The 25,070-nt window shown below is 32.1% G+C and overlaps 1 protein-coding gene across 1 annotated transcript in view; it reads left to right on the top strand.

Annotated features, from left to right (window-relative positions):
• Positions 1-1,174, top strand: part of LOC132723204 (cytoplasmic tRNA 2-thiolation protein 1-like) — a 32,777-nt gene extending 31,603 nt beyond the window's left edge. Inside the window, exon 13 of the mRNA XM_060707883.1 lies at positions 620-1,174. Within this exon, the coding sequence (XP_060563866.1) occupies positions 620-949 (330 nt within the window). The 3' untranslated portion in view covers positions 950-1,174. The remainder of the gene's footprint in view (positions 1-619) is intronic.
• Positions 1,175-25,070: the final 23,896 nt, after the last annotated feature.

Genomic DNA, 25,070 nt, shown 5'->3' with positions numbered 1-25,070 from the left:
TTCTAGTAAATTACCAAATAAATGTTAAAATATTCAAATATAGCAGTTACTGTGTTAGTCATGCAGTAGAAAATATGGTAATAAATACTTCAAAATCGTTCATTCATAGCATATAACATGTAAATCATTACTTGATTTGTGAATATTTTTACTTTTCTTAACATCTTGGACCATTTTTCTCAAAGTTGTTTTTCTTGAATTTTTTTGCCTCAGCTTTAGAATAGATTTTTTACACTTTTGCGGTTATCATTGACCAATGTCTTTCATATTTCACATAGGTAAAGACCTTCAGTAGTTAGCTGATTTGGGTCAAGTTTAATAGGGGTCACTTAAGGTTCAAGCTCAGTGTTTTGCATTTATGTGCATTTATTTTTGATTATCCTTTAACTAGCAAGTTGAATATTTTTCAACTTCATTCAAATAGCAACGAAATGCCAGTTTACTTTATTCTGACAAGTTACATAACTGTATTAAATAGTTTTCTTCAGGAATCTTCTCTTCTATAACTGAGTATATATTGAGTGTGTAAAGTAAAGGAAGCTGGCTTAATAAGACACAATGTCATGTGTTTCAGTTTCAATATTGTCTTGTTTTGAAAAACACAAAATATATTTTTCAGATGGAGCAGATGCTATCTGACAAAGCCAGTGATTTAGAATCAAGTACATCTGGTTCCCTTTCTGACATGTCAAGCCTGGATTCGGCCATCTCTTGTAAGCTGGACTGTGATAGGTCAAACTGTTGCTGTCAAGTGAACAAGGACCAATCAGAAGGCTCGGAACTTCCCAATAACGATTCCAGTGGTTGCTGCAAGAAAACGGCTAGCCAATCAGGATGTAATGAAGATGTTGACAAGAGCTGTGATACCAACAGTGCAGGAAACGCTGTAGCTCTAGAAAAGTTGTCAGTGTTTAACAGAAAGATAGATAAAGCTGTTATAGATTTTTAGCAGAACATTGTTATTTACCTCATAAGTCTATTTATAGAATAACCTTTGCGAGGCCTGCTTTGCATTGGGCTCAACATGATTCTTTTATTATCAGCTTGTTAACGTGTATATAAGTCAACCTTTAGATTTCTCAATTCCTTTGTTTTAAAATACTTTAAATTTAGAATGTTAAAAGTACATGTTCTATTGTCCAAGAAATTTCCATTTTTTAGTAGAAAATGGGTATACTGTTTCAATAAGTTAAAAAAAAATAATACATAATTGAATTTTTAAAAAAAGTTAGGAAAAGTATTTGTTTATATTGAACATATTATATATTAATGGATATTTAAAAAGAAATTAAATGCAATTTTGATTTGTTAAATGATATTTTGTTGTTCTGCTTTATATAATAAACTGTTGTATGATATTTTAAACCCACCGAATGCTTGCAGTTCATACTGATAAGCCTACAATGCTTGTATAGAGTAAAGAGCCAACCTAGATTTTCTTACTTATTTCTGTGGCCTGTTCAGATTTGTCCTTTGGTACTAAAGTATGTAAAATTATAAATGGGCTGGACAAATTAATTATATAAATTCAAAATATTTAAAATTCGTTGGGTAACATTTAGAGCACAAATATTTTTTTTTTAGGATTGCCCTTTGTCTGATACTTGTTGTTTTTGTTTTTTTTTCAAGAAGTAATGTATACCTTAAATGGACTTGTCCATCTTTTAATATGGACAAACCCATTGTTCATTTTTAGGGAAAATTTCAAAACAAGGACTGGCAAATATAGCAAACATTGCAGACCATGGTCAAATGGCACATATATACCAGCTGATTTTGGTCTTCATTAGTTGCATAGGTAGAATCTGTTAGTTTATACAAATTTATTTTAGTTTGATTGTGCTGGAAGCTATAAGCTTATTAAAACACTCTCAAATCTGTCCCTGGAACCAACCTGTACTAAGCAATGAATGTAAAGTTTCTTGCTCAAGGAAACAACAGCTGGCCCCAACGTGTCAACCACTTGACCACGCCACCACCAGAATCTGTCGCCTCTTAAAGGCTAATAAAATGTAGTAAAATTGCAAATTTATTTGCAAAGTAAATTTCCAAGAATCACAGCAACAAACTTTTAATGCAACAGTTGGATCCTAATTTTTTGCTCAACTATTTGAAGAATAGGAAGAGCTAAAATTAGTTCTCATCCTGGCATTGGCGTCACACTTAGTTAAGTTTTTGCTTGCAAGTTTGTATCTCCATAACTACTGAAGGGAATGGGTTGAAACTTCAAACACTTATTTGAGAACATAATAGGAGGTCACTGTTAAAAAGCCCATGACTCTTAACGCGAATTTTGACATGATTGGGACCTTTTTTGAACATAAATCGTTTCACATTATCCAGACTCTTGTTATCAATTATTGACACTAGTTGAGCAGCCTGTCCTACTGATGGCTCTTGTTAACTTCATATTCCAATAATGGGTGAACCCTTTTTTGTTGTATTGTTACTGTTATACCCATCTTGTAGGTAGTGTCTGGGCTAAGTGGTTCCCAGTGATGCATTACAGAGTTGCGTGTAGCCTGTTCTTAAATTTTCTAGCCAGAATCTTACATAAATCAATTAAAAGAAATAAAAAAGATTTTTTTTTGGAACAACTTAAATAACAATGTCTTTAAAAAAATTAGAAAATGTTATTTATGAGCAAAACAATCATGTTTGTGTATTCTGTTGTAAACATTATGAAAAATGTTGTTTTTTTCACAAGTTACATGTACATAATACATAATATACGTGATTATATTTGAATCAATAACCTTTACGTGCATAGTATCATGTTTTCACAGTTTTCTATTTTGAACTTATCGGTAGTGACGCAATATTTGATAAAAGCTCTGTCCGGTATCTTACTCTTTGAACAATGAGTAATCATAATCAATCCTCTTTTTTCCTGATGGAAATCAGCAATTCCGTTTGATCAGAAGTGGATTGTACCCATGCAAAAAATGTTTGTCCAATGTTGTTTTTGTTTTGACATGATCAAGTCGGCATGCCGCAGCCGGGACTCGAACCCTTTTTTTGTGAGATATTTCTATGTATTATTTTCTGCTCATGATTTTTGTCATTCATATATATATATCAATAACCATTTAGCAATTAGAATTAATGGACACCTCCAAGTGGTGTTATCTTAGACATTGCCCTTGAACACTGAGGTTCCATAACCTATAGAACCGAAGCTTTTATTTCTAAATAACCTTTCAAATAATCTTGAAAAAATACAATTATTGAAATAATTAAAAGGTTATTGTAAGATAATTGCAATTCAAATTCTCGCTTCCTACATAGTAGGTATGTGGGGAAAAAAAGTTTATTTCATTTTCGAGGTCAAAAAGGACCCAAGGATTGCTGACAGCATGGGTTCAAACTCTGTTATGGGCAAGCCGTTGGTTCCGTATGCAATGAATTTTACATTCATTGCTTAGTACTGTTTGATTCCAGGATTGGATTCGAGAGTGTTTCAATAAGCTTATAGCTTCCAACACAAACTAAAATAAATTTGTATAAACTAAGATTCAATTAGAAAATCAAGAAAATTGTTGTAATTATCATATAAACAGTCTTAGTGACCATTAATATGAGGTTATTATACATTATTAAGTACAATACTTTTATTACATTGAACAGGTACACAGCTGTCAAACCTACCGGGTATATTGGATGAGGTGCAAGCCGAGTCCGATAAAGGTTTTGCTTCTGTGTATGAGTCCAATAGAATCAGTATTATTCTCAACCATATATAATGACCACTTTATTTCACACCATCGTTTTTTATATTCGGGCATATTATGTTATACCCCCTGGCGTCTGTGCATCCGTCCGTTAGCAATTTGGTTTCCAGAGCATAACTTAAGTTCCATTTGGCCCACAGTGTTCAAACTTCATAGGATGATTGTCCATATTGGGTAGAAGACCCCTATTGATTTTGGGGTCAAAGGTCAAGGTCATTATTACTTTAAAACTGAAAACAGTTTCCATACCCTAACTTAAGTTCCATTTGGCCCACAGTGTTCAAACTTCATAGGATGATTGTCTACATTAGATAGAATACCCCTATTGATTTTGGGGTCACAAGGTCAAAGTTCAAGGTCACTATTACCTTAAAACTGAAAACATTTTCCGGAGCATAACTTAAGTTCCATTTGGCCCAGAATATTCAAACTTCAATAGGAGGATTGCTATTTGAAGGAGGTAATACTTTATTTGATTCCCATGTCTTACAAATGCTCCATCCTTACTAAAAAACAAAACACTTTCGGGCATATAATACTCCACTTAGCGGTGCTCTTGTTGACATTTTGACAGAACTTTGTCATTTCATTAACAATTATAATTAGATATGGACTTTGGACTCTCAAAAAAAAGAAAATAGATGGGGTGCAATTGGATTTGATATGAAACTTTTGCACTCTGGAAATGAAAACAAGGCTAAATTGATAAGATTGGATCCAATAATGATTTCTATTGGAACATTGCATGGTGCAAATCCTAAAAAGTAAAATGGTCATAACAGGGACATCTCCCTTACATCACATTGACCTACCATCCAGCATAAGCAGAGTCCAGTGAAGACTGCCTGGAAAACTGAGCCTATCCCTACATTAGCACGGTCTAAAATATCCTATGCATTCACTATAATTATGTTCATGTTCCCCTGAAAAGTGAAATTATGTTGGTAGATTAAAGTACATTACTTCACAAAGATTTCTTTGCGGAGTGAAAACAAAGTTGTTTTTCTTTCTAAAATTTTAGTTCTATAAAAGGTCAATTTTTAAATTATTTTCGTTTACAAAGTACTTTTGTTTACATAATTGGAAACCATCTTACTAGTCGTGTAGGCCTACTGTAAAAGCTTGTGCATTATCATTCTGCAGTTTTATTGGCAACAGAAATTTGCTACTTATTTAGAATATCTAGAAAAAGGCACATTATCTACTTTTATACACTTTGTAAATGAGTCTTTTTGTACCCATGTTTTTACATACAAATTTCTAGTATGGTAATTATGGATCTTTCTACACGGATGATGATCACAACAAGAGATATGCAAAAAGATAATGTATATATATACAAATGCAACAATGCAAAACTAACACATGGTGTTGGAGGAGACTTGAGAAAATATGTTTGCGTTCTGATTATCATTTTATTTTTTTTTGACAAACTATGTCTTTCTGTTTGCCAAATAGCTAGGGACATTTGCCTCATTGGTTGTCAGTCTTTCTGTTTGCCAAATAGCTAGGGACATTTGCCTCATTGGTTGTCAGGTTTAATCAGTGAAATGATGTAAAAATCTTTGAGGCCATCTGCTTACCATAGCGAGACAATCTTTGTGAACTTCTGCCGCCTTAAACTTGTTATTTTGCGAGAACCATCTTAAATGAAATTTTGCAGACTCGAGAAAATTTGCTTAAAACTCTGCATAAATAGGATTGATTTTAGATGGTTTATTTCAAACGAAAAGATATTTGTCAGCCGGAAACAAAACAAATGCCTTCATATCTAGTAAATATGGTTACGGCATGGCAAAATTGGAAATTTATTCCGTTCATAATCAATCTTGATATAATTCTATTCGTCCTAGAACATTGTTTATCGAGTCATTTCTTAAGACGTTTTTTTTTAATAGAATTGTTTTCAAAGAATAGCTGAAATGTTAAATATGCGAGGGTAATGGCATTTAAACATGCAAAATAGCAAGTATATTGATGAATATCTCGAGAAAATTAGTTTAAAATTATCGCTAATTTTTTTTTATCAAATGTCTGCTTTTTTTAACTATTGAATAATCTTCTTAGAGAATTTTGTAATGGAAATTACTAAGTCATTAATCACTGGAAAGATAAATGACAAAAAACCATTTGTAAGGATTCTTTTATTTGGGAATTAGAACATAAAATAATAGTAAATTGTTGGTGGAAATTTTCAACTTTCTGCCCTAATCTTTATGAATGTTTCTAGAATTTTTCATTTTATTGCTTTAAGTAAACCAATGAAGAGTATTGGGCGAAACTGTAATTATGATATAGTGTTAAGTTTTTTTTCGAAGAACAGATATCCAATGATCAAAAAGCAATGTATATGTAGTTAATGAATGCCTGTCTGCCTTAAACCTTAATACAAGTAGGTCACAAATAATACCCTAGGCAAAGGGCAGTGTATTAGAACTACCAACTCTCTTTTGAATAATATTGGAGTTATTGCCCTTTCTATTTTGTAAGAAAAATTGAATGCTATAGTGGAAGATGAATGACGCTAAGAAAAAAAAATGATGTCATATCTGAAACCAAAAATAAACTATAAACAAGAATGTCGAACGACACATATACCCCCCTTTCTAGCCATTGACTCACATAATTGGTAATTTTATTAAAGAAACTTGCCAAAAATGGGTACATGGAAGTGTTCAATTATGGAAAAACCAACGGAAACCATTTTGACATTTAAAGCCCCTGTGACCTTGACCTTTGACCTAGTGACCCCAAAATCAATAGGGATCATCTACTAGTTATGACCAATCACTGTGTGAAATATCAAGACTTTGTGATGAATATTTTTCAAGATAATCAGCGGAAACCATTTTCACATTTTAAAGTCCCTGTGACCTTGACCTTTGACCTAGTGACCCCAAAATCAATAGGGGTCATTTACTAGTGATGACCAATCACTATGATATATACTTTTCAAGATAATCAGCGGAAACCATTTTGACATTTAAGGCCCCTGTGACCTTGACCTTTGACCTAGTGACCCCAAAATCAATAGGGGTCATCTACTAGTGATGACCAATCACTATGTAAAATATGAAGACTTTGTGATAAATACTTTTCAAGATAATCAGCGGAAACCATGTGGTCTACCGACGGACAGACCGCCAGACGGACGGACCGACAGACAGACAGACCGACATTAGCAAAACAATATACCCCCTCTTCTTCGAAGGGGGGCATAAAAATAGATTATATTCCAATAGTTTTTCTGTGCAAGTCGGTATCTCAAAAAGTACTGAATGGAATGGGTTGAAACTTCACACACTTATTTGAGAGCATAATAGGAAGTCACTGTCCATAACTCTTGCAAGGATTTTGACAGAATTATGGCCCATTTTGAACTTAGAAAATTCTACATAATCAAGGCTCTTGTTTTACTATCAAACACTGAGAATAGTCGAGCTTTCTGTCCTACTGGCAGCTCTTGTTGTTTTTCACATTATTAATATTCGATTGTCAAGTAGGTGAAAGTATCCCAAATATAAGTCATAAATTTGTTTTCATCTGCTGTTCAAGATGGAAAGAGTATAAGAGAGTAATTCTGCCAGACTCCTGTTTTCTTTCTATAACCTTATCTCTAAAACACATTATGATTTACAGTAAAGATATCACATTGCCTTGTGTAGGACAGTAGGGACATTATTATTCTATATCTTGACAGTAAAAGCTGTCGACAGTGGCTGTTCGGAGGATGAAAGTGGACACAGTTTTTTCTATGTTCAGTTTTTCAGATGGCAATGCTATTTCAAATCATTGCCTAGATACATATTGATAAATAAGCAGAGTTATAACATGAACCATGGCACAGGAATGTTGATAAAAACATTTTTTAAAAATAATAATAATGTAACATCACTGTTTGTCGTTCAGATGCGCATCATTATATTACTCGGGGCTACGCCCTCGTGATATAATTCCTCTTGCCTGAACTCCAAACAGTGATGTTATTGAGCGATAAAATCACTGTTTTGGATATATTATTTCTTAATTATACGAACATAGCTGAATGTATGGTAGGTTAAATATTAGCATGATACTATAGGGGTGTCAAGGAAAAAAATTATTAGTTTTAACTTTAAACTGTCCTAATTAAAAAAAATATGGGTATATGATAAATTGAATTTAATAATATTATATTAATATAAGGTTCATTACTAAATTTATTGAACTTGCTGGAAAAAAAAGAAGAAATTTTGCTGTTTTAAAATAAATTATATCGGAAAATTGGAGTGAGTAAATAATCTAAAATTTTGCATGCAAGTAATTAGTCCAGACCGTCATCAAAACTACATTTAACTCAAAAATTTCCAGTCTCATCATGTCAAAAGACCTTGGTGCTAAAAGCTTAATTTTTAACGGACTTGTCCACTTTCAATTTTTGGAACTGTTCATTATCAATTTTGGAGCTATCATTATAGTCAGGTCAGGTCCCCACTGGCAGGGATTTACAGTTGACTGATTCTAAGTCACAATATTAAAATTGCACCAATATTTAAAAAAAGAAAAGAAAATTAAATCAGATAATGTCGATAATGTAAAATAAATTAAAGGAAATAAACACAAACACCAGGCAAATGAATTTTAAAGTCTTGCAGAAGAAGAAAAAATAAAATATCTTCTGGCAAATGTAATTGTAAAAAAAATGGTCAGAAAAACGGAAGTATAGTACTGTATTGAAGGAGTCATTTACAGATATTAGATTTGAGAAGGAAGATAGATGGGACTGACACGGCCATTATTGTTTTAAATTGCTGCCATCAGTACCATATGCTTTGAAGAGGGAGTTTTATTGGCTGCTAGTTGAAAAACTGGCTTTAAGAAGCTGTCTGTGGTTGACAGGGACTAGATAGTGAAAAACTAGGATTGTCATTGAAGTGGCGAGGTGTAAAGAACCTGTATTAAGATATGTTTCACAAAAGTTGGTATTTGTCTGACTGTTTCTGTATATACAATTTAAATGCCTGAAGACTTTTTCTTTGTTTATGGTGAAAGTACAAAGAATATTATTGTTTGTTTTGAATGAAAACATTTTTTTTTGTGTTTGAAGAATATGTGAGAATATACTTCAAAAAACGTTGAGGTTATACAAATAATATGAAATATAAAAAAAATTCTATTTCATGGGGCTTTTTGTATCTCTTTTATGTCTAAATCTGAAAACTACATATCTAGAAAACTTCATAATAATCTTTTCTCAGTAACTCAATTTCCCTAGTTATTAAAAAAATAATGATAATAATGATAATAAACAAAAAAATTGAAGACACAATTTGATATATGGATAATTCATGGATTTTTTTAGACTTCAAATATTTGAACAGCACCCCCTTTTAGCACAACAATAATTTAAAAAGACCATTAATTTAGAGATTTTAGTATAATAAAACTTCCTAACTGTTGTTTGGCCCAATAGTTGTTTGGTCAGTCAGTTGATTGTAATGCTTTTTTCATATAATTGTGTTTGACTGATTGTGAGTGTGTTTACTTTTAGAGGTCAAGGTCAAGTCATTACTTTGAGAGGTCAAGGTCAAGACATAACTTAGAGGTTAAGGTCAATCATTACTTTTAGAGGTCAATGTCAAGTCAACCTGATATCTAAGGATATACACAAACATATCAAGTTCATTGGATGTTGTCAGAAGATAACTAAAATTGCTTTATTATTAGGTCATCTGAAGCAGATTCGTAACAGTTCTCTCAGCGACTACTTATCACAGCCTCTTCATATTTGGTATACAGCATTAACAGTGGTTCACTTCCTGTTTACTGACTTAGGTAAATACTTAGGTAAATTTTCAACATTTATTGCCAATGGTAGAAATTTTCATAACAATTCACAGCCTCATGATATTTGGTAAATATGTCATATTAGATACCAGAACTGTACAAAGTATACTCTTTCATTTCATTGTTAATTTGAACATATTTTGGTAAAAGAAGAATAACCTATGCCTATACTTATATGCTTTGTTAATTGAAAAAATTCAAGTGTTTTTTATCATTTTTTATCAGTAATAGATCAATTTCAAATTGAATAAATTGGTAAAGAAATTGATATTTCCTTACTATTTTCCTATGAATTAAACATGACTCGTGTCTGTAGTAATAGATCAATTTAAAATTAAATAAATTGAAAAAACTAAGATTGATATTGTATCCTTTTCCTATGAAATACTTGTGGTTAGTGTTGGTAATATACATGTATAAATGTATATGTATGTGTGTGTATATATATATACATATATATATATATATATATATATATATATATATATATATATATATATATAATATGTTTTATTTTCTACATGTACACAGTTTTTCGTGTCAGTTATTGCAACATGTTACTTGTATATATGTATGTATATATTGAACTGTGATACAGCTGGTGTAAACCTCGGAATTGTTTTGAATATGTCAAGAGGCACATGTTACCACGGAGATTTGATATGACGGCACATGTGCGCACGACAGATGGCAACTTTACTAAATGATCGTTGTATGTGAAGACATTTTTTTTTACCTATATTGAACAATTATTGGTAACAGTCTGTAGCTTAGTAAGTAAAATCAACATCCAGCTATCAATGCTTACTGTTCATCAGGTAAATAGATTACTGTACACTTGTCAATTTATGTCACATATGTTTTTCTCTGATTGAATTTTTTCTAAGTGTATTGGATATAACATAATTAATAATATTTTTCTCTTGACTTGAAATCATTTGCATTGATGTTGTATTCATATTGACTGCCTCTCAAATTGGTAGTTGTGGTATTGAGTCCAAATTATCAAGGTTTATTCGTTCATGTTTTACATATGTCTGGTCAGTCAATTTTTACATAATTTTATGTAACTGGTCAGTCCAAGAAAGCAGTCATAATTCAAACATAACTTTAATCAAAGGCTGCATTTACATGTATATTGATGCTGGTGCAATCATAATATTTCACAGATAGTGAATGCATCTACTTGAACTTCCTGTGTTGAATTAAGTTAGCTCGCAATAAATCATACATGCAATCATGGTAAAGTGTGCACTATAAACAATACACATTGCATTCAGTAGACTAGCAATAAATGTTAAATTAAATGAGATAATACATAATATGCAGGAATCAGCAGTATAGGTCATAGTTCAAGGTCATACATAAGGGTCAAAGATGAGAAAAAAAAGAGTTTGCTTGTCTGGATTATAAGGTTGCAATAATTATCAAAGGGCTCCTAATATTACATGGCACAAATGTTAACCACTATTGACAGTAAGTAACATGTATGTGTAACTTGAATCTTAGCTCAAGGTCATACCTAGAAGTCAAAGATCAAAAATTATTGTACTTTTGCTTTTATTGCCTGTAACTTTACAACATATTGAAGGATTCATAAAAACTTTACTCATACATCAACCAAAAATAAGAAAATGTCCAGGTTACTAAGCAGATTCACACAAAAAGTCAAGGTCATATTTTGGGGTCAAATGTGAGGTTGCATCTTGTTACATTTGTTTTATTGATTTTGGCTAGAAATTCACTATCAGTCTTAATTTTAAAGAATATTTCAGCAAAATTTTAATTGTTTGATATGGTACATAAATACAGTAGCTCCCATGTAGTGGACATCTAAAATGGATGGGATCTATCATTCTAAGATTTTGATAAAACTGTGTAACTAATTAATAAGTTTATACAATAGTTTCAACACATCTGTGGCATATCTTTTGACGTGTTATCTAACTGTTTTGTTAGAGACATATGGGGCTATATTGAATTGACCAGCATTATAGAATTTAGCAGATGAAAAGTTGCGCAGTCATTTGAAAATGAATATTTTCTTGTTAAACAACTTGATATGTAATTGAAACATATGAAGAAGTAATTTTACTTGTTTGTTTTTCTGATCTTCACGCTGATTTAACACTTTTTTTGGTCAAATTTTGGCAGCCGATCCAGCTAACAGCTAAATAACCAATCTGTAATTATAAATCTAAGTTCAGCAAGTGACCAACTTCTAATCCCATATGATATTTAAATCAGCAGTTAGAGACAAATGACCATTAGACTCAAAGTTGAGATCATTTGTCGTGCAGAAATTACGCCTCGCACGATGATTGAATCAGGGAGCCAGGGATTACAAATCTCATGCTCTTGCTTATATAATTAAGCTTAATAGGCGGAGCATATCTTCTCCCCTATATAGTTAACAGATCTTGACTGTGATATACTCCCAACTAATTTAAAATTCTTCGGTTACAGAGCAATGTGAACTCTGAGGTATATGCATTCACGGTCCACATTTGGACGCCAGAAGTCATAGTGTGAGAAAACTGTGCAACCTGACCTGGACTAGAACCCAGGAACCTCCAAATACTGTTCAGCGTCTCTACCAACTTAGCTATCTGCCATCTTACACATCTTCTGCCCTATGTAGTGAACAGTTCTAAACCGTGACATTTGTTTAAGGCTTTGTTCCTGTTCTCACATATATGGCACTAGTGTTGGTTATCTTCAGGAACAGAACTGAGAGTTTGGTTCAGATAAGCTTGATCTGTAGCTTTCTTCACCATCAAGCTTGGTATGTTATAATAATGATGAATTAGGATAATGATATATTATGATAATGATATACTGTGTCATGAAAAATGTGAGAAAGTTCAAATATTTTCATAACCAAGTGGAAAAACAGGAAGAGGATATATTTCATACTATTTATTTCTATTTTATGCTCTCTATATAATTAATTTTAACACAGCATGATATACATGTTCATGTATATTAGTTGTCCCCCTCCTTTTCGAAGAAAAAAGGGGGATATAGAAATAGGCTCCGTCTGTCCGTCCGTCTGTCCGAGAAAACATTTGATTATTATGAGCTTCATTCCGTAGTTAAATAAAGAACAAAAACTCATAAAATTCAAATTAGGAGCTATTTTTTTGTTTTTATGAGCTTATTTTGCTTATGGACGTTGGTCCAGGTGGTGTTTATGAGCTGATTTGCCTCAAAAGTTGGTACGTCCGTCCGTCACACTTTCGTGTCCGGTCCATAACTTTGTCATTTATGAAAGGAATTTGAAATAACTTAGCACAAATGTTTATTATAGTAAGACGATGTGTCACGCGCAACAACCAGACCCCTACCTCAAGGGTCAAGATCGCACTTGCTCGTTCAAGGTCAACATTGACTATTTGAGGGTAAATGTCGTGTCCGGTCCATAACTTTCTTATCTATGAAGGGATTTTGTAAATACTTGCCATAATTGTTCACAATAATCAGACGATGTGTCATGCGCAAAAATCAGTCACCTACCTTCAAGGTCAAGGTCACACTTGGAGGTCAAATATTTACATAGTCTGTTACTGGGTATATTTTGTGTCCGGTCCATAACTTTGTCATTTATCAAGGAATTTGAAATAACTTGGCACAAATGTTTGTTATAATAAGACAATGTGTCATGCGCAACAACCAGACCCCTACCTCCAGGGTCAAGGTTGCACTTGCTCATTCAAGATCAAGGTCACACTTGGAGGTCAAATATTTACATAGTCTGTTACAGGGTATATTTTGTGTCCGGTCCATAACTTTGTCATTTATCAAGGAATTTGAAATAACTTGGCACAAATGTTTGTTATAATAAGACAATGTGTCATGCGCAACAACAAGACCCCTACCTCCAGGGTCAAGGTTGCACTTGCTCATTCAAGATCAAGGTCACACTTGGAGGTCAAATATTTACATAGTCTGTTACAGGGTATATTTTGTGTCCGGTCCATAACTTTTTCATAGATCAAAGGATTTTGAAAATACTTTGCTCAAATAGTCACTATAATAAGAGGATGTGTCATGCGCAACACCTGCATCCCTACCTCCAAGGTCAAGGTCACACTTAGAGGTCAAATATTAACATAGTCTGTTATAGGGTATATTTTGTGTCGGATCTAGAACTTCTTCATAGTTCATGGGATTTTGAAATAACTTGGCACAAATAGTCACAATAATAAGACGATTTGTCGAGTACAACACCTGCACCCCTACCTCCAAGGTCAAGGTCAAACTTAGAGGTCAGAGGTTAACAGAGTCTGTTATTTGGTATATTTTGTGTCCGGTCCATTACTTCTTCATATATTAAGGGATTTTGAAAATACTTGGCACAAATAGTCATAATGATTAGATGATATGTCATGGGTAACATCTGTGTCCCTACCTCCAAGGTCAAGGTCACACTTAGAGGTCAAAGATTTACATAGTCTGTAATAGGGTATATTTTATGTCCAATCTATAACTTCTTCATAGTTCAAGGGATTTTAAAAATACTTGGCACAATAGTCTCAATAATAAGACGTTATGTCATGCACAACACCTGCTCCCCTACCTCCAAGGTCAAGGTCACACTTAGAGAGGTCAAAGCTTAACATGATAGATTTTTAAATTCCGTGTTTCATTTTATTTTTTTAACAAATTTATTGTTGCATTTGCAGATCTAGAATTTATCATAATTTTGGACTGAATGTCCTGAGATCCATTATAACCTTAATCTTTTGAAATAACACAATTTTATGCTTCATATAAAACTTCCCGAGGCGGGGGACGTTGGTAACTCTGTTACAAATTCTTGTTTATTTTAAACATTATTTATTTCAGCTCAGCTGTGAAGACAAGCTTGTAGTTTATATGTACAATTCCATAGTCTGCTTCCAGTGCAGTGGATCTACATGTCGGGTACTGGAACATGGTAACGTGACCCGGCCTGGTACTAAGAGCTTGACCCCGACATTCTCAGGATGAGAACCAGACACCTTAAACATGCGATAGCTTGTGAGTATAAATACTAAACTCCATACATTTAGAATCCAGAAGCTAGCTTGCATAGTTCAATTGGTTAGAGCACGAAACTTGTAATCTGGACATTGTCGGTTTGATTCCCAGACTGGCCAACTAAAATTACTAATCAGTCTTTCGGATGCGACTTTAAATCGAGGTCTGTTATGTGTGTGCTTAAACACTTGGCACATTAAAGAACTAGGAAAAGCTTCTTGAATTAGGGCATCTTTCTGTATCTTGCAATATCCTCCAAAAATCAAAAATGATTAATACTCTTCTAGAGGACTCGCCCATATGGGCAACCAGTGGTGAGTATAACTGAACTCAAACACCCACACATTAGAATCCAATATTTTTAATTATATTCTTAAATGAAAACTTAGAGTGCACATTGCAACTGTATAAATACTAGTATCTCAATTTGACTCCAACTTAATGTGCTCTCATACATATGTATTTATTTCCCTTTTCTAAAGTGGAAAATAGTTCCAATATTAACATATTTTAGATGGCTCTGAATATGGTCTTTACATTAATATAAATTTTATAATGTGTATTACAAAAGTCACAAACAAGATCCATTGAATTTTATCACTCTGGCTTGTGATTTGGCAAAATTATATCCACCCTTCCTTCCCCTTACACACCTTTTGCACATACACCTTTTGGCTTATTTGGCTTATGCTCACACACCAAAGATGAAATTTTAAGAACAAAGATCAAATTCATACTACATAATTGTATTAATCATTTAATTGGGGATGTTAACTGCATTTAGTATTGGTTCTTAGTTTTGTCTGAGGTCATGTGCATGTTGTTCAAATGATCAAGTTGCTGACCGTCCCTTTTTGCTGACCATCCCTTCCCATATTATATTCGAAGTTCAATTTTACCATATTTTAACAATTGTTTTATCTGTTTTAAAATAAAAGGAGAAAATCCACCTGGTGTCCCTGTATCCATCTGTTGACAGTTTTCGCATTGTTTCAGTGAATACTTTTTATCCAGAAAATGCCAATACATCATGACATATGTTACTGATTTAATTGTTTTTTTAAAACCAGAATGATTTGCAAAATGATGGCAACAGTTCGGAGAGAGAAAATCACAAACAAATAAAGTATAGCTCTTACATTATAAAATTTTAGAGCCCTTGGGAAGATAATAATTAACCCTATGTCATAAGAACAGGTTCAAATAAGCCTCATATTGGAAGAAATTGTAATACCTTTAATTAACAATGAACAATTCCAATTTCAAAGAAGGACAAGACTAGTCTATTGCACAGATTCAGTGGGTTAAAAGTGAGGAGCAGTGTAAAATTCAAATGTGTTTAAAATTTCAATGAACTTTTGTTATGAATTACAATGCATAGTCACCTTACTGCAGTAATGGGTTAATTTCTTATATAATTAATTTTAATAGGAGTTAACCCATTACTGCACTAAGGTGACATCATATACTATTTCCCCCTTCAAAATAATAAATTTACCCATGTACTTGTTTTCAACTTTAGTCATAAAAAACAATATATCGCAATAAATCTATGTGATGTATTAGAACCATAGAAACAAAACAAAAAAAGATTTGATAAAAAAAAAGCATGGCAAGTTAAGATTTTAAAACTTTTTATTACTTATAAGATCATTTCATATCTAATACATAGATTTCTATCTAAAGAACATTTTTTTTTAACTATCAAGGGAGGTAAATGCTACCTACCTACATTAGAAAAGGGAAGTAATAAGTTTTTCCCAAATAATTGTTGTATTCAGATAATACAATGTGTGTGCATGGGTTTTTTAAGGTCATAGAATTAGCCGAACATATGGGCTGTGTACTTTTTACCCCTTAAATTTGCATATACTATGCTTAGAAACTGGTAAGAATTAAAAAGAAAATACTTTTGGCTCTTTGTTTATAGAAAAGTTAAATCTTTACCAAGTTGCTACTCATGTGACCAGTGCAGACTGACAAGCCGGCACATTAGTTCTGTCTGATGGTGTAAATGCTATTCAGTCAGTACTTATTTTAAAAATTTCTTTTAAAATGCTTAATGGTTAATTTGTCCAAGATAAACTATTGGAGAAACTCCATTGTTAGATTGTTAAGCGTTAAAGACAAATGTAGAGAGTTTTTGATGAAATAAATACAAGGCATTTCTTTTTTTTACTGATTGAAAAATTATTCATTTTATGACCTTTTTCAAGGAATATGAGCTGATACAGCTGTGAAAAATTCTTCATTATTTAATGATCATTTCAACAATATAATGTAGTGAAAACTGCATTTAGTTTGAATCCTGCTGCATAGATTTGTTTTTTTCTGTAGGTAATAGAATAGTTAGGATTGGTGGAAATCAAAGGGGGAGGGGGATGTGAGGGGAGTGGGAGGTTAAAGGTTGGAATTAGGCTGGAGATAGTGTGATAGGACGGGTCACAGGTGTTGCAGGTGTAAATCATAATTGTAGTACATGTACTTAATAGTTGTGTTATATCATGTGGAGTATATTCTTCTCCACCATAAAGGGCTATAGGAAGCTGAGAAGTTGCCTTTTGACCTTAACATGTGTCAGTGTGACTTTATTCTGAATATTAAAAATATTAAAGTAAAAAATGATGTGTCTTATGTTTAGTTTTTTTCGTAACAATGTTTCCTGTAAGTCTGTTATTGTTTTATGTTTGTTTTTTGTGGGGGTTTTTGTATGCAGGGCAGAAACGAAGATAATTTTTTTATATTTTTTTACTTTTGCTTGTAAATAAGTAGCAGAATTATCTGCTTTAGTATCCAATTTGTTTTTTATTTTTGTTCCTGGTTCCTGTTTTCAAGTGGCAAAATGTGCGGTCATACTTTTTTGTTTTCTGTTGACTGGTTCCCCAGAATCATATAGTTTCAACTGCAGCTGCTGTGGAGCCACACAGACTCCAGAAAATACTTATAGCAAGATAGGAGACACCTGTTAAATATTTCATTCCTCCTGCTTCTCACATCTGGTTTATGTATCCCCTGTATAGACTGACAGATCTTTAATGGACATAGCTAGATTAGATACTATCTACACTGTTTGTATATATCGGTAGAAGTTTGACACTGCACTAATTGACGGTTCCCAGACAAGGAGGGGAAAAAGTGGCGTAAAACTTTAACAAAAAAAATTAGAAAATAGAAAAAGACGGACTGGTTTTCTATATGATTTCTTGGTCTGGTTTCTGGTTTGTACAGGTGAAAAAATATAAATAGACTTTTTTGAAAGGCGCCCAATCTATCACTGTGGATCTGGAATGTAGTTTGAAACTTACCAGTTACTCCATTCTCTTATTTTAGTTGTTCTTTTTTCAGCTGTTCTTGATTTGGAGCTATTAATAAAAGTAGATGCATCAGTCTATGTCTGGGTGGCAGGGAAGACATGGCATGAAATATTCCTTTTTTTTTCTAAAACATTTTTGACCAATCCATGGAGCTTATAATTTAACATTGTTCCTTCCTCATATACATGTATAGTAATGATTCTACTGAAAATTGCTAAATAAATTATTTTCAAAACAAACAGTAACTTTTAACTAATATTGTGCAAAAGTACTGTCAAAATTGGAATAATATCAAAAATAATTACAGCCTATTGTAGAAGCTCAGCTTAACATAGTATAGTGTCTTGGCCAACGTTCTGATATTCTGGACTGGATAACTGCATTAATTATAATGTACACATGAACAACAGGCTTTTGAGAAAAACTATACTGTTGAAAGTATTGGGTATGAATCCTGATAATGAAGAAGAACTCTTGCTTGCAAAACGTTGGTGGTTCTAAAATTGCAGGTGCCCATGCTTTGCTGAAATGAATTCATAGATCTTGAAGAAAAAATTTCAGAGCAAAGTCATCAAAGTTACTATGTGTCCCTAGAAGTTTTGATTTATAAATAATTTAATGGTATCTGATAATATTTTCAATACGATGTCATATCATATATTTGCAAATCTTTAAAAACGTGTTGTCTATAAATCAGTTACATTCTAGCAAAAATTAACTCTAAAATATTATGTGTAAAAAATTTTAAATTGTATTAACAAATTTGATTTTTTTGTATCTGACTAGACTATCATATTGAAGAAATTGAAGAAGAAAAAAATGAAGAAAAAGTTTGATTATGTCATTTACCATGCCCTAACCCAATATTATATTCCCATTATAATTTTTTTCTTTAGCTGTAAAGTAACATTACAACAATTTTGACACAACAGCATAATATAGCAGGGGAAAAAAATCACAAATTCCAGATTTTTTAAGTCATGCCAATAGTGTAAAGTAAGTGTTTTGGTGATTATATAAAAAAAACAAGGAAATAAATAAACTACCAATAAAGCCCTGTAACAAAAATGTCTTCGGTTTTTCATAGAGTTTTGGCAGTCATTTGTCGATGTTGTCAGGTGCCAGCATGATAATGAATGTCATTGTTACGAGTTTCTTTCTTTTAAGCGCGGATGACGGGCAAATTAAGCTGAAGACAGTTACTGGCACCATCTATGCGAACCATTTTTCCATGCGGCAAATTTATGTCTTTTAAATAGGTACCTTTTTGCTGGTATCAGGAAGTGCGGCAAACGAAATAATTGGTGAAAATGTTTACCCGATTTACTTCCAGTAGCGATTTCAGTTTCTTCTCTAATCTTTCAATTTGTGAAGTCAGTAATAATAATGAGCGTAAACATGGCATAAATAGTCGAGGAATAATGAATGCTAGGTATATAAGAGCTGTATGTTTTGACAGGTGGTGATGATTTGAAACACACGTGTGTTGAGATTGCGTAACCAGGTGCACGAGAAGCTCACTGGCGCCATGCGTAAATCTTTTTCACACTGACTGTCTACGTTTTTTTTGTATTTTCTTGTTTCTTATTACATTAACAGTTTTATAGACTGGGTTATTTCGGTTTGTTTTAATCTAATGATTTTAAATTCGAAACATTTGGTTCAGATATGAATATTTTTTTTTATGAACATTGTTGAAGAGGTTTGTGGTTATTCAAGTTGACTGATCAAAAAACTGTTAAATAAATTTGATTACAATAGATTTAGTTGTATTATTTATTAATTATGATAATTAATATTAAAATATTAAAAAAAACAACACATCATGCTGTTATAATGGGCCTGCTTAGTTCAAAAGGAAGAGCACCAGATATTAATAATCCCAGGATAATTGGCTAATCCTTAATCTAGGTGTAATTAACCTCAGACATTGAGTCTAATGGTCATTTGTCTAACACTGCTGCTTCAGAAATCATGTGGGATTAGTAGTCAGTCACTTAAAATTTGGGGAGAAATTGGTAATTACTGGTTTGTTATACAGAAAAGTCAGTAGGGTCAGTCCACCAAGATATGACCAGAAATGTGTAAAAATTGTCCTAAAAATCAGAAAAAAACAGTCATACTGTTTTAAGTATTAATAAGAAACTTTTAAAATGTAAAAGACAAAATCACAACTTTTAAAATGTAAAAGACAAAATCACCTGATAAATGAAGTAATAATAAATAAATAAATAAATTGATTTGATCTATTATGTTCTTAATACTTTGTTTTTTTCATAGAGCCTGTAAGATTTGGCTTATTCTAAGGGCTTACAGATTTGTTACTGCTTGGCTTACAGACCTGCCATTATGCTTAGCTTAGAGACTGGCTTGGCGTTTTAAGGTACTAAGGCTTAGCTAAATACTTATCTATGCTGTATTTTGAAATTCAAATGAAACAATGGGCCGTTTTTTTTCTTCTTTTTTTTTTTTTAAATCTTTGATGTAAATCTATAAAAATTTTAAAATTTGATGAGTGTTAAATGTCACGATAAATTATGGGAGAAACAAAAAGATTGATAGCTATTTTCTTTTCTTCAAAATCTGCCATTTTTATCGTAAAGTGATGATATATGCCACACAATAATGAATAACTTAATGAAATTTTTAGTTATGCTTGCTACCCGGTTGATGATGGAAACCACATTTTTTATGATCATGTTTTCTGATATAAGTTTAGATTTATTGTGACAGATACACAAGTTATGAAGTAACAGTCTTTCTTCCTGTGAAAAAATTATACAGAACCTGGAAAAACATCATGTAACATCGCCAAAATTTTTTCTGTTACGAATCAAATCTTTGTGTAACGATGTATTTTTCATGTAATTTCCATTACCAGTAATTTTGTTACCTGCGTAAATGTCATATTTTATTACCTTTGAAATATAGTTTTGAATGTCCTTCCATTTTGTTTTCTTGAGGCCCGTGTTTGTTTCTGGAGTTTTCTTTTCCTCTTTTGTTTGTATGCATTGGAAATAATTGTTTTGTTAGAATACATAAATTTTAACATTTTAAAGTGTATAAAGCTATATATTTGCTGTCTGTGGATTGCAAAGTTAATTTTGGTATTATTATTATTCATTACATGCTTTTCGGTGGTTTATAGAAATATATCAGTGAAATATAAAACTGATATTTTCACTGTTTGAAACAGTCATAACTGACGTCATGTTGTATTATTAACTTTGGTGCGCTTTTCATTTAGTATTATGTTAAAATGTATTTTTAAACGTTTCTTTACATATAATAAAAAGAAAATTTGTTTAGTTTAGTGTAAGATCAAAATATATTTCACCTCCTGAACACCAAAAAATTATATTTCACTCGTGGCTGCTCCACTCGTAAATATACCTTTCGGTGCTCAATCGGTGAAATATTTTTCGATCTTACACTGAACTAAACAAATATCCTCTATATTATTATTTTATTTTATTAGAATTATTACACAATATCCTAAGAAAAAATTATTATAGAATACCTGGAACATAATAAAATTGTCAGTACACAATGTATATCTTTTTAAAAGTGAGGTGGAGTAGGTGTGAAATTATCGCCTAACCTACTTAAAAGGAAGTAAAATACATGTATTTTGTTCTGGGACATTTTATTCCCTTTCCTTACAATATTCATGTATATAATAAATTATAGAGACATTCTATTTCAAGAAACAGTTATAAGTTAATAAAGACAACATAATTGTTTTTAAAATTTTATAAAAGAAATTATCAGATATTATACACTTTAAATGAATAAATGTTTGTCTCCTGGATTCTGAACTTTTGCCCAACAGGACCACTAACTGGATTTTTCTTCTTTACCCAGAGCAGAATATATTTGATAAAAAAAATCATTTTTTCTATTCTATTTTTCTAATCCTGTTCATTATATATTATGGTAAATATTGTCTTCCTTTAAACTATATCATAAGGCTAAGTACTACATAATTCACCTACACTATAATTTATTCTTACTGGTTTTTCAATAAACATTAGCATTAGGATCTGACAACCACCAATTGGTTGTCACCATCTTGTGACTATTCAAACAGCCAATCATTGGCAAGCTTTCACAATAAAGTGATGCAGTTTCTTATTTCTTGAACTAAACTTTATCCTGTGAAAGTTTTAATGATTCTGTCATGTTTTGTTTGTTAGCTACTTTAAAACATATGGAATTTTGACTCTATGTGTGGTATATTTTTCATGCTTTTCTTAACTGCCATCATGGTTGTAAAGTTGACAAAATAAACAAAATATTTCTGTGTAAGAAACTTTATTTGGAACATGAAAATTAAAACATTACATACAGTATTGACAGAAACATATTTTGTCTTGTTTGATGAACTTTAAAACTTACAGATATGAATAAATGAGTGGTAAAACTGACCAGAATTGTTACTTGTCAAATCTAAAAATATATACATGACCAGTTTATTTTTTTCATCAACTCAGAAGCTAGAAAGCTGAAACCTAAAACCAAACATGTCACTAAATTTGCTTTTTAAGGAATAGAAATATTCAAAAAATTTAACCAAAAAAAAAACAAACATACAAACCCACTTACCTGAGAGAAAATACATGCAGGCGTTATAAATATTCATGACTCAGTAGCCATTGTGTCAAATGTTCAGCCTTTCGGTCTCTTGAGCAAAGTATGCAACTTCAGGCCCTGTCCCTTTTGTTTATTACTGAAGTTTATTCAGACACAAAACCGTAACCAACTCATTTTAAATGCTCATGAAAGGTGCTATATATTTGTTGTTTTTTTTTAAATGGTCAGTCTGTCTGTCATTCTGTCAACTTTTTGTCTGGTTCATAAAAGGTTGGTGATGGGCAGAGAAAGGAGGCATAATATAATTATTATAGTATAATATACTCCAGGCTTATATATTACATGGAAAAGTAACTTTTTTATATACTGTGTCTGCTTATACAGGTGTTTAATTGTTGTGTATATCTCAACAATAAAGGTTTAAAATTTTACACATCTGCAAGGACAAAAAACAATCTGCTGGAAAGAAAAGACACAGTAGCAGCCTTCATTTTGTGGTTGAATCTGAATAGAAAAAAAATCTTAAAATCACTGGAAAGTGTCATTCCAATGTAAACCATTAATGCTTCAATTATCTGTGAATTTTTTTATCATATGTTATAAATTCATATGTTTTTAAATATATTGAGGCAATTATTAGACCATTTTATGGTAAAAAGATTTTTATCCAGACTAAATGTAACACCTGTACCCTGTTATAATAGTGAGAATAATTTTGTCCACATAGGCATGAAACTTTTGTAAATATGAAAGGATAAGGAATCAGTTCCTTAACTTTTTGTTTTATGAAATACCTTATTGTTTCCATTTAATACCCACCAACCACTCTTTATTAACTCCCCCCAACCCCCACCACCACATTTTGTAAAAGAAAAAAAATCTTACCACATATATTTATAAACCATAATAAATTAGCAATCCGAAAAATCCAAATATTTTTTATTTAAAAAAGTAACAATTAATGACACTCAAGTTATGTAAAATCATAAAAAAAATAAAATCCTGTATTATATATATGATCATAATAATGAATAACAATTTTTATAATTAAATTGTTTCTTATTTTAGAGAGATTCAGAGAAGATCAGGAACAAATGGTCCTAATTTTATTTTAATTGTTTTATAAAACTAAAATTGAATTATACATTAAGAAACTGAAAAGAATTGCTTATGCTATGAATGAATTGAATATTTTACTGACAAAAAAAATTCTCTTAAATGATGCCATATTCAAATATTTCCATTTACCATCTTGTTATCCCCCGCCAATGTATCAGGAGGGGAATATTGTTTTGGCATTGTACGGCCGTCCGTCTGTCCGCACTACCAAATATAGGGATAGTGTGCCATCTAACTTAAACTATAAACAGAAGGATAGAGAACAACAGAATTCATTCCGTAACAATAGAATAAGGGGCCATGGCCCTCTATTAAACCAAAAAAAATAACAATAGAATGGCCCTTTATCCCTGTTTGGTTGCATGTCCTTCCGTTCATCTGTCTGTCCGACCTTACATTTGGATACTTATGTGGCTAGAAGAATAATAGGTTACTGTACTTTCTCTTTGATGTCATTCATTCTGTATGCTTTTTGTGGCTACTTTCCTTTATGTGGCTAAAAAAAACAATAGAGAGAACAATAGATTAGCCATATAAGTATTGCCTTGTTAGAACGTCAAATTTTGTTTCTGCACTATTTCTTTGCAACTACTGGCAGGAATTCAATGAAACTTTATGGGAACCATAAATACCAAGAGGAGAAGGGCATAACATTGCCTTGTTTGGGTCAGAGCCTTCAACGTAAAGTTATGGCATTTGATTAATTTTGCAGTATGCATAAAGAGCAATTATCGTTCCTGCGCTATTTCTCTGCAACTACTGGCTGGAATTCAATGAAACTTTATAGGACCATAAATACCAAGAGGAGATGTGCATATCATCCCCTTGTTTGGGTCAGACCCTTCAACAGAGAGTTATGACCCTTGATTAGTTATGCAGTATGCATATAGAGTAATAATATCTTAAGTTTATGATATATCAATGACCCTCAAAATGGCGGACAGGGGAGGTAATAATCGTTATGTGAAAAGCATCTATAACACTTATAATCTTTATTCCTGTGAAGAAAATTTGACATTAATGCACATGTGATTGATTATCAGCATAAACTACAACACACTGTATGAATAATAAATCATATTATTCACTTAGTATGTGCTATTTCCATTACATTAATGAATGCATTTCTTTCCCCTCCCTCCTAGTGAAAAAACATGTTTACTACTCACAGTGATAGCTTAATAAAATGCACACTGCTGTGATAAAAGCTGGGCTGATAATTTTTTGGTAACATAAATTTATTCTCACATATATTCCAGCACTTTCATCTTTGAAATAATTTATCTGCATGGTGATTAATGTATCTTGATACTGATGTTTAAGTTTAATTTATACGAATTCATTTTAGTTTGATTGTGTATGAAACACTCTTGAATCCATTCCTGGAACCAAGCAGTACTAAGTTATGAGTGTAAAGTTTCTTGCTGAAGGAAACAAAGGCTTGCCCGTGAGGAGGTTTGCACCC

This window comes from Ruditapes philippinarum, unplaced genomic scaffold, assembly GCF_026571515.1.
Source record: "Ruditapes philippinarum isolate M1 unplaced genomic scaffold, ASM2657151v2 ctg721_1_1_1_1, whole genome shotgun sequence".
Classification (NCBI taxonomy): Eukaryota; Metazoa; Mollusca; class Bivalvia; order Venerida; family Veneridae; genus Ruditapes; species Ruditapes philippinarum.
The sequence above is the reverse complement of the archived record's forward strand: the minus strand, read 5'-3'. Positions and strand labels throughout refer to the sequence as shown.